General features: G+C 35.6%; 3 protein-coding genes across 12 annotated transcripts in view; 2 read left to right on the forward strand and 1 right to left on the reverse strand.

Annotated features, from left to right (window-relative positions):
- Nucleotides 1-168, reverse strand: part of LOC107606088 (histone-lysine N-methyltransferase ASHR1) — a 4714-nt gene extending 4546 nt beyond the window's left edge. Inside the window, exon 1 of the mRNA XM_016308059.2 lies at nucleotides 1-168. Coding sequence (XP_016163545.1) covers nucleotides 1-101 — 101 coding nt within the window. The 5' untranslated portion in view covers nucleotides 102-168.
- LOC107606089 (biotin--protein ligase 2) lies at nucleotides 219-4185 on the forward strand. 3 transcript variants are annotated; one of them, XM_016308060.2, is made up of 10 exons: nucleotides 219-484; nucleotides 758-1019; nucleotides 1254-1315; nucleotides 1411-1559; nucleotides 1794-1914; nucleotides 2103-2258; nucleotides 2645-2690; nucleotides 3132-3198; nucleotides 3453-3529; nucleotides 3803-4185. In XM_016308060.2, the coding sequence occupies exons 1-10, from the start codon at nucleotides 352-354 to the stop codon at nucleotides 3843-3845; spliced, it is 1116 nt and encodes a 371-aa protein (XP_016163546.1). In that variant the 5' UTR covers nucleotides 219-351; the 3' UTR covers nucleotides 3846-4185. The 3 variants fall into 3 exon arrangements, with proteins under 3 accessions (XP_016163546.1, XP_016163547.1, XP_020962060.1); XM_016308061.2 differs by having other exon boundaries at nucleotides 761-1019; XM_021106401.1 differs by lacking the exons at nucleotides 3132-3198; nucleotides 3453-3529; nucleotides 3803-4185 and adding an exon at nucleotides 2932-3114 and having other exon boundaries at nucleotides 306-484.
- LOC107606090 overlaps nucleotides 4854-9691 on the forward strand; it is an 8140-nt gene continuing 3302 nt past the window's right edge. For 4 of the 8 annotated variants that reach the window (XR_002350528.1, XR_001612608.2, XR_002350531.1 and 1 more), the window contains exons 1-4: nucleotides 4855-5281; nucleotides 6891-7117; nucleotides 7721-8185; nucleotides 8666-9422. Coding sequence is in view for 1 of the 8 variants with exons in the window: in XM_016308062.2 (XP_016163548.1) it covers nucleotides 7022-7117; nucleotides 7721-8185; nucleotides 8666-9343 (1239 nt within the window). In the remaining 7 variants the exon portion in view is untranslated. Of the gene's footprint in view, nucleotides 5282-6890; nucleotides 7118-7720; nucleotides 8186-8665; nucleotides 9582-9691 lie in introns of those variants that run through there. The other 4 variants (XR_002350529.1, XR_001612607.2, XR_002350530.1 and 1 more) reach the window with 3 other exon arrangements.

The following is a 9691-nucleotide window of genomic DNA, read 5'->3' on the forward strand; positions in this document are numbered from 1 at the left end:
CCAGGGTAAAAATCCTTTGTTACAAAGAGGGAACGACCCTTTTCTGGGACACTGGAAACTGTTAAGTTGCGATCCAAAAGAACACTCTGCAAATCCTCCATTACTCTCTAGAACCACCTCTTTGCTTTCTGCTTTTGATTGCTCTCTTCGCTCCAATTTCGTTATCGACGCCTTGGGTCAACCCGACCCGAAAACAAAACCCCCATACCCAATTGACATGATCCTATCAAAACCGGGTCATGAAGCCGATTCAGCTATTCTGCTATTCACTTTGTTTTTAACGAACTTGGAAAAAAAAAAGAAACGTTTCGACAAAGTTGAAGACTTGAAAAAGAAACGGGGCGTAGGTTGATGCTGTTGCGGGTTCTTCTCTTTCACTCTCTGCTGCGTTATCCTTCGTTGAGATCAAAACCAGTGAACAAAACAAGCGTTTCTTACTGCTACTGCAATAATCTCTCTGCATCCACGTTCATGGCGTCTTCAGGTTCGGTCACCATCGCTTTCTGTTCTTACAAAAACGTTGCTAAACAATTGGGTAGTTAAAAAGTTTAAAGCTTTGCAATTGGGTAGTTAAAAAGCTCAAAGCTTCACTGTATCTAATTTGAGGGGTGATATCAAACTCTTATCATTCATTGAGCAATTAAGGATGTGACGATGTGTTTATAGTTCGGATCTTTTGATACAATTGAAGAAGCTAAAGTTTGAAGCTTTCAATCAAATGAAGTAACTTTCCTTACTTTTTTGCTCTTTTTTTTAGTAGTGGATTGCAGCACACTGGTTTTATGCGGTAAATCATTGGCAGAGATAGAAGCTGCTAAAGCTATTAAGAGCAGTAACACTCTCAAGCTCCCTGACAATGGAGAACTATCAATTGTTTTGCAATCAGAATTGGATGGTGAAAATGTTATGAGAAGGTCCTTCAATGTTGATTCTTTCATGAATTCTCTTTGCACTGATACATTTGGCAGGCTTCTTGTTTGGTCGCCGCGATTAGCTTCTACACATGATGTAGTTTCACAGTACGTATCTACTAAGCAATCACTTCGGTTGCATTTTTTGTACTGTGTGTTTCATAGATTATGCTTTGGTTAGACTTTGAATGATCAGCTGAAAAATTGTGATGTATCTGAATTTCTATACTTTGTTTGTGTCTAAACTCTTAACCTTAATTTTATCAAGTTTCTATCTTGTTTTCTACTTGCTGATTTCCATTCTCATTGTATCATCCTAAATATTGTACAATTTTTGTGTAGCAACTTTTGTGAGCTTCCTATTGGTTCAGTTTGTGTTGCTGATGTTCAGACCAAGGGGCGAGGTTTGATACAACGTTTGAGTTTTTGTGATTCTTTGTTCTGTTTGATCATAAATGTTATATGTTGCGCCAAGATTGATCTGAGCGCTTACTCTCAGGTCGGTCAAAGAATGTCTGGGAGTCTCCGTTAGGTTGTCTCCTGTTTTCCTTTACTCTGCAAATGGAGGACGGGCGAATAGTTCCGTTGGTGCAGTATGTGGTTTCCCTTGCTATCACAGAAGCAGTGAAGGATATTTGCAACAAAAATGTAAGTGATTAGTTTTATAGTATTGCCTTAATTCCTAGTCTGCCCGTGAACTAGATAGGACCCATCTGCTGCAAGTTTTCTGAAAGAAATAGGAAGATCAATTTTCGGCATCATATTGTTACAAAATCTGAATGAGTTTCTTGGTTTAGAAAAGAACTTCTACTTTGCAATATTAATTGTTTTCAGATTGATACATATCTTAAATGTTTTTTATTCCACAACTTTCCATTCCAGGGATTACCCTCCGTTGACGTCAAAATCAAGTGGCCAAATGATCTTTATTTAAACGGCTTAAAAGTTGGCGGCATTCTTTGCACCTCAACCTATAAGTCGAAGAAGTTCAATGTCAGTGCAGGTAGCAAGACATTCTTGTATAGCAAAGGCTAATAAATTATGACTGATTGTACTTCCATGTATTTATTAAATCCCTATTCTCTGTTGATACTCTAATTTTCCTTAATGGAGATTGGATTGGAGTAGAATTTTTTAAAGCTTATGCTCATGATGAAGGTTGATAGCCATCCCATGCTTATAAAATTGCAGGTATAGGCTTGAATGTCAGTAACGAGAAGCCAACAACATGCTTAAATACAGAACTTAGAGAATTGTCAGTGGAGGCTTACCGATTTCAAAGAGAAGATGTTCTGGCAACCTTTTTTAACAAATTTGAGACATTTTATCGTCTATTTATCGATCAAGGTGCTGTGCTAACTATCTCAATTAATTATTGTTGTTCTCTCTGACATTATACCCCAATTATGATATTCATCTAATACCCTCTGATCCCGAAAGTGACACCAAAATGGTCCTAAAACTAACAAAACCGAGACTAACTGATAGATAGATCAAAGACTGATGTGATGTCACTACAATCTGGGAGGAACAAAATAGATACTTTCTCAGAAAAAAAAGATACAACAAATGCAGTTAAAGTTTTTCCATTGACTTCTTCTGGATTAAGATTTCTTGAGTTTGCTCTATTTTCCATTAACTTCTTGTAAGTTTAACCAACTGCTTCCAATAGTTTGTATCACTGCGTATGCCACTAAGTTAATTTTGAATTCGGCCTTCTCATTTGAATGCAGGATTTCAAAGCCTGGAGGAGCTATATTATAAGACATGGTTGCACAGGTGACTTTCTCAAATTCTTGAGTTACCCCACTAGTATGTCAATATAGGAAATTTTGGATTTTAAAAATACAAAATAGAAAGAATATTCACTTTACTGGTTCAAGAAAATCTATGGCTTGAACATCTGGGATTCGGAATGCAGAACCAGTCTCTATAATGATTATCTGGTTATAATATATCTGATGCAGTGAGCAAATAGTTTGTTACTTTTGATTTTTATTTCTTCCTTCTGCAACTTCAGTTTCACATCAATACACCTCACTCAAATCTTAGCGCATTTTGCCGTCATTTGATCCGTATAGCTGACTCCACCTAAGACAAGGCTTAGCTGTGTTTAGATACAGCTTATGCTTTTATCTGGATAGAAATATGGCGTTCGTTCTTATGCGTGAAATGGTTTAACGGCCGTACATTCATCTATATATTCCAAATGTCATGCAGTGGACAGAGAGTTATTGTACAAGAAAAGAACGACGACAATGTGGTCGAGCATGTGGTAACTATTCAGGTATTGCAGATGAAAATATTTCCCCAACTCACTATAGAATTGGATAGAGTCTACAACAAGAAAACAAAAAAGAACTAGACAATTTATGTGGTAACTATTAACAATGATGATTTTAGATAATATCACTTCAACAGTGTGTGATACTAATATGTGAGTATGCATATCATGATAATATAACTTCAACAGTGTGTAATACTAATATGTTGTTAGAAAGTAATGTAAGTTTCAATTTCTTTAATTATCTGCATTTGTAGGGTTTGACATCTTCAGGATATTTATTGGCTGTTGGTGATGATAGTCAATTGTGTGAGCTCCACCCTGATGGTAATAGGTAAGCAACACCATAACAATTCAAATTTGCACTTACATCCCTTATATTTTTGTGAAATTCTCCTCGGCCTCTCTCTAGTTGTCCGACCTACGCCGATCTCCCCTGTAGTGGTCCCTCATTTTGCGCAAGCATTTCATGATTTAACAGGGGAGGCCGGTGTTGGTCAGAAAACTAGAAGGAAGACATGATCAATCAACATTTCAAATGTGTTATTGCATTTTTATAACATCCATTGAGATTGAAACTGAAAATAATTTTCTATTTTGGTGACAGCTTTGATTTTTTCAAAGGACTTGTGAGGAGGAAACTTGAGTGAAGAAGCTTCCTTAATGCAACTACTATAACACACTTTGTATATATTACCAAGGTGTTTGTTGGTTTTATAGCAAATTTTTTTTCCAATAAATTAAATTTTGTTTTATCATATGTCATTAGAAGTTTAGAGCCTTTTGTGTTGCATCTGCGAATTTCCTTCAAACTTGGTAGGCGCGTTCTTTCAAATATGTTTGATTGAACCATCTAATAGTTTACAATGTCATCTTTGTGTGAAGAAATTATCATCTGAGTATTCCGGTTTGTTTTAATCATTTGAAAGTAGTTAGGTGGTTCTTGGTAGCTATAAAATGATTTTGAATAATAATAATAATAAATTATTGTGATCACTCGTTGTGTTCTCAAATTAGATGCTTAATGCTTAACTAATTAGAAAATATATAAGCTGACCAATATTTTCTCTTGTATTTATTTTATATTTAAGTTAATACTAACTAACTCTATTTATTCCTACTAAAAATATTGGTCTCTAACAATTCTAGAAAAAACATTTGTTTTGTCAATTTTTTGCTAAAAGTTATGTTGCTTAAGCTCTTCAGGGGATGTAATGTTCTTCTAAAAGAATTTTATTGTCTATGAAGTCAAGAAATACCTTTGCACACTTGATCAATATAGTTTTCTTGTTAGCCCATCTATAAAATCAAAAGTTAATATAATGAATAATGAATAACAGTTAATACATAGACATTGCAATAATTTAATTTGCATACAGTATAAACATAAAGAATTTTCTATAACTATTCAATTATATATTATCACACTACCAAAAAATATTTGATTCAATCAGATATTTGTCTCAAAAGACATAAAAATGCAAGTGTTTGATTAAATTATAATATAAAAAATTATAAAATTCTAAAACTTTAAAACCCAATGTTCTGAAACCGGTTTAAACCGGCTGGTCGAATCGAGAACCGTCAACAAATACGGTTTAAACAGAAAATAAAACCGTCAAATTCAAAAACTAAAATTGAACCGTCGAACTGGTCGATCGAATCGAACCGTGACACGGTTGGTTTTTTAAATTTTGCCCAAAACGCTGCGTTTTGAACACAGATCCAGAAGAACCCTTGCCTTCACTCTTCACTCTTCAGTCTTCACTCTTCAGTTCTTCCACCAGACGCCACTCTCGAGCCTCCACTCTCACCTCTAGCTCTCGTGGGAAAGCCTCCGTCCAGCCACCGCCGCCGTCTCAAGTTCCGTGGAAGTCACTCACCGTCGCAAGTTCCTGGAGCCAGCTTGGAGATTCGCACAGCCCTTTCCGTCGCGAAGTCAGCCGTGGAAATCGCAGCCACCGCCACCACTCCTTGCCGTCGCGCAGTGTCTTCCCGCCGGCGCCAGCCCTGTTCGAACCTTCCACCCCAGCCACTGTCCCTGTCGCCGCCAGCTCTGCATTCTCCCGTCTTCCACTAACCCTAGGTATAAATCTAATTTGTTGTAATAATAATTGTTGAAGCATGATTAATTGTTGGTTTTAAACCTTGCTGTTGATTGTTTGAAGCATGAATAATTGTTGTTGATTAATTCTTTGGTGCCGATTTCTTAAAGCATTATTAACTATTAAGTGATTAATTGTTGAAAGTTGAAACTGATTGCTTGAAGCATGATTAAATGATTAATTTTTTGGTGCTGATTGCTTGAAGCATTATTAAATGATTAATTGTTGAAGCTGATTGCTTGAAGCATGATTTATTGTTATATTTTATTGTTGAAACCTTGATAATTGATTAGTTGTTGGGTGCTAAACCTTACTGTTGAGGCATTGATTAGTTGATTTGTTGATTAGTGTTCATGAGAGCATGCATGTTCAATAACCATTATAGAGTTTCCATATCACCTGCAGCATTTGTTGTCTGCATATGTTGTAATATGAAATGAAATTTTGGCAAGAGACAACTTCTTTGGATGTCTAGTGCCATTGATTTATATGGCTTTGTTTGCTGATGTCCGTTTCAGATGCAGGAACAGGAACCTTGGATGGTATTTTTCCAGGGAATATTTTTTCATCTGTTTTCCAACTGTACAAAAACTTAGATTTATGTTGCTGTACATAAAACAATTGTTTTATCACTTTTATGAATTCATTATGATTTTGTCAAGGTATACCTCATTTTCATGGGGTTTTGTATTGTTATATCGGTGGAGAAATGCATTGTTTCTTTATCTTTGGAGGCCTTTATTCATTTATTTTCTTTCAAGTCTAACTTGTAATCTTATCTAATGGAAGATGAATAGTTGAGTTTATGAATTAATTAATCGAGTTTGAGCCTAAATTTGAGTTTATATATTCAATTAGTCAAATTTAAATTCCAATAAGCTCATAGCATTAGGTTGTGAGCCAGTTTAATTATATATAATTAATAATAATTATAAATTACTTATTGCAAATTTGCAACAAGTTATGGCGGATTTTGATGATTGGTGACAAATTTGGATCAGTTGACTTTTGAGTTTGTATTTGAATGAGATTTTAACATTTTGGTTTATATAGTATTTTTAATTTGGATGATATTTTAAAGTTTATATTAGACTATAATTATGTTTTAGGAAAGTTTTCAAGTATATCGGTACACTGGTGTTTCAGTAATTTTTAACCGTTGATCTTAATTATATATATTATATATACTTTTTATGATTAAAATCAACGGTTAAAAATCACTGAAACACCGGTATATCATTACACTTGAAAATTTTTCTATATTTTAATGTGTTTATTTATATTTTATTATAAAAAAGTTTTTTTAGTTCAATTACGGTTGAACCGATTAAATTTAGGAACCAATAAATTAGTAATTAGAATGGTTCGAAAACCATAACAAAATAGATGATAGTAGGTTTTTTTTTTTGGTCAGAATGATAGTAGGTTGTTGACTTTTTGAAAACATTCTTATCATAGTAGATGGGCCAAGGCCCAAAATCTTGTTATGCATATAAAATTTATGTTTTCTTATTTTTGGGCTCGTGGCCCATTATAAACAAAAATTCCATCTGACCCAAAATTTTCCCTTTGTTGGGGTTGGACCCGAAGCCGCAGCTGTCTCCGACTCCAAGCTTCCATTTCCATTTCCATCAACACTTGACAGCGTCGTCGCCGGCGGCTTGACGGAGGCTTCATTTAGTAATCAGTAGTATTTGCAGTTTAGATAAGGTCGTGATTAAATGGAGCCTGCAAACGTAGTGTTCGACAAATTGAAAGCCGTCGCTAAATCCGGAAACGAATTCTTTCATGGACTCTTCGATCCTCGTCGCAATCCGGTACCTTTTCTTCTCCTTCTTATCTCTTGCATTTAGGTTTGTCTCTTCTTCGTTCATTCATTCAACTTTGTTGATTCTGTTTAACCTGTTGCATTCGCTTATTTGTTGTGGTTTCATCTGAATTGGATAACGTTAATCATATTACACTACTACATTCACACTATGCTTCTTCCTTTTATGATTCAAAAGAAGAACCGCTGTGAAGGTATCAGTGCTAAGCCTGAAAGAGAAATGTAAGAGAAAAAGTGTGAAGAAAGTGTTTGATGATTTTACTCGCTGAAATAAGTGTACATGAATAGCCCTTATACACATTTTTGTAAATGATAGAAAATAACATGAAATTTGTGTTCTAAACATAAACATATTTTTGCTTCTTTTTGTCTCTGTATTTGTGTGTGTCTAATTTATCAAACACAACCTTGCATAACAGACTATAAACTCAGTTACACAAGTGACAGCTGGCATAACAAAACTAACTCTTAAGCTAGTTTTTTGTCTGTTTCGTATTGTTAACACCAAAAGTTGTGCCTGTCAAATGGATGCATAGTTCTTCAGTGATACTTTATGATTGTTTGATGGTTACTTCCACTATGATCATTCCAGATTCAAATCCTCAAACGTTTAAACCGAGAAGCATTCTCTGACATTATGAAACTCAGAGACAGACAAGAGAAGGTTGAGAGGTTGCTTTCCTTCTATAAATCATCCAAGGGAGGTCCCTTCCAGGAATCTACCACTCATGTAAGAGGAAGGGTCGATATGCAGGATGCTTTATTGATTATGGATAGCCTTGATCAACAGAGCTTAGATGCCATTACTACGTCCAGAATAAGAACCGGCATTGGATCAAAGTTCATTTTTGAAACCAACATTGGGCAGGATACTCTTGCTGCAGAGTTTGTGACAAGTCAAAACGGGAAGGATCACCCCAATGATGTCCTTGAAATGCCACTTTCTCTAGCAAAACTCAGTTATACTAAAAATGTTAATGATTGGTTATCTCTGACGGCTATCCCAATAGGAGCTAAATGTAGAGATGTTGGAATTGCTTCAAATTCTTCCGATGAGGTACTATTTAATTCTGTGCCTCTCTTTGATGAATTTAGTAATGTTCACTGTTGGAATGTGATGGAACTACCATTTAGTGTGATACTCTCTTTAAAATTCAGTATTAGAAGTTTCAAGGATGGGCTGAGCTCTCAAAGTTTTTAAACATGTGTTTTCTCTACATGAATGTGGTTTGTCTTGGGAAGCTGTTATTCACTAACCCTGAGGTTTACCAGTGTATATCTAGAATCAAAATGAATGGTTTATCGTACATCAGTTTTATCCGATTGATAGATTTCATAACTTAATGAACTAGACTATTGCTCACTTTGGATATAATTCTTATAATATGAGGCACTAGATAAATGTATTTTGCATAGAGTAGAAAAACACCACCATGATTCGTGTATACTGCCAGTGTATATTTTTCTTTTCTACTTTTTGCTAGTTAGAGATCCCTGACATAATAATATCATATTTCTGCTCATTTACCTTGGAAAGGGCCTTACGGACTTCTCCTCTTTTGGACCTCCCCTTCTAAATTTGCACAATGGTAGTGGTATTGGCATAACTGTGAGGAAGTCAAATATAATTGCTTCATTGGCTCAATTTGTTGCTGGACTTGGAATGCCAACTGGGACTAATACAATGGAGAGTATATCCAGCACTTTTGGGAAAATTGTATCTGAATTTTCTTGGGGGAAGCTGTCTCTTCTGGGTCTTCAACGAGTGCCTTTACAATTTACGCAATTTAGAAAAGTTGGAGCTCATATGATTCCAATAGTCTTGTCCAGGCAACATAAAGTATCCGAGACAGTACCTGAAGTATCACCATGGGTGGGAGCAAGGACACAGGTCTCAACTGGTTCCATTGCTCTGATGGCGGAGTCTGAACTTGCCGACTTTGTAAAATTGGGAGGCTGGATCGAGATGAAAGATCCAAATTTCAATTCTGTTCAGTGGGCTCTAACCATGTCTGATGTTTCTGAAGATCCGCTTGGCTGGGGCGTTAGTCTCAGTGGGATGATTGGAGATTCAACCAGTGATCATTTTCAGGCTGAATCCTATCTAAAATTTAACATGGGTAATAAACTTTGCTTGAAGCCTGGCGTTGCATATGTGATGCATGGGGATTCCATGGTAGCTGCTTTAATGCTTCGCTCTGAATGGTCCCTATGATGATTGTCCTCTGCCTATTGCTATCTATATACCATGCAGTTTTTTCAGGTTCTTGCTACACTTACATCGAGATGTATAGGTAAACCATTCTTTGTTTAGATTTGTTTACTCGTAATTATTCGAAGTTCGTCCTCATCACATTCTTACAAGATCCCTTGAGACTTTTAAATACAGAACACAATTTTGTTCAGCTAAATTACAGAAATTAAACATCAATGGTTTAATAGTTTTTTAGTTCAAAGCTTGATTAGTTCAAGTGGTTTGAACTTGTTCTCCCAAATTAGGTTTTGTATTGAAATCCTAACAATTGCTTTAAAAAAAATTTTTTTTGGGGGGGGGGGGGGCGTG

This window comes from Arachis ipaensis, chromosome B07 (assembly GCF_000816755.2).
Source record: "Arachis ipaensis cultivar K30076 chromosome B07, Araip1.1, whole genome shotgun sequence".
Taxonomy (NCBI): Eukaryota; Viridiplantae; Streptophyta; class Magnoliopsida; order Fabales; family Fabaceae; genus Arachis; species Arachis ipaensis.

Coding starts and splice junctions, on each gene's coding strand:
- LOC107606089 (XM_016308060.2), top strand. CDS start 352: ATGCTGTTGCGGGTTCTTCTCTTTCACTCTCTGCTGCGTTATCCTTCG. Junction 485..757: donor CACGTTCATGGCGTCTTCAG/GTTCGGTCACCA, acceptor TCTTTTTTTTAG/TAGTGGATTGCAGCACACTG. Junction 1,915..2,102: donor GAAGTTCAATGTCAGTGCAG/GTAGCAAGACAT, acceptor ATAAAATTGCAG/GTATAGGCTTGAATGTCAGT.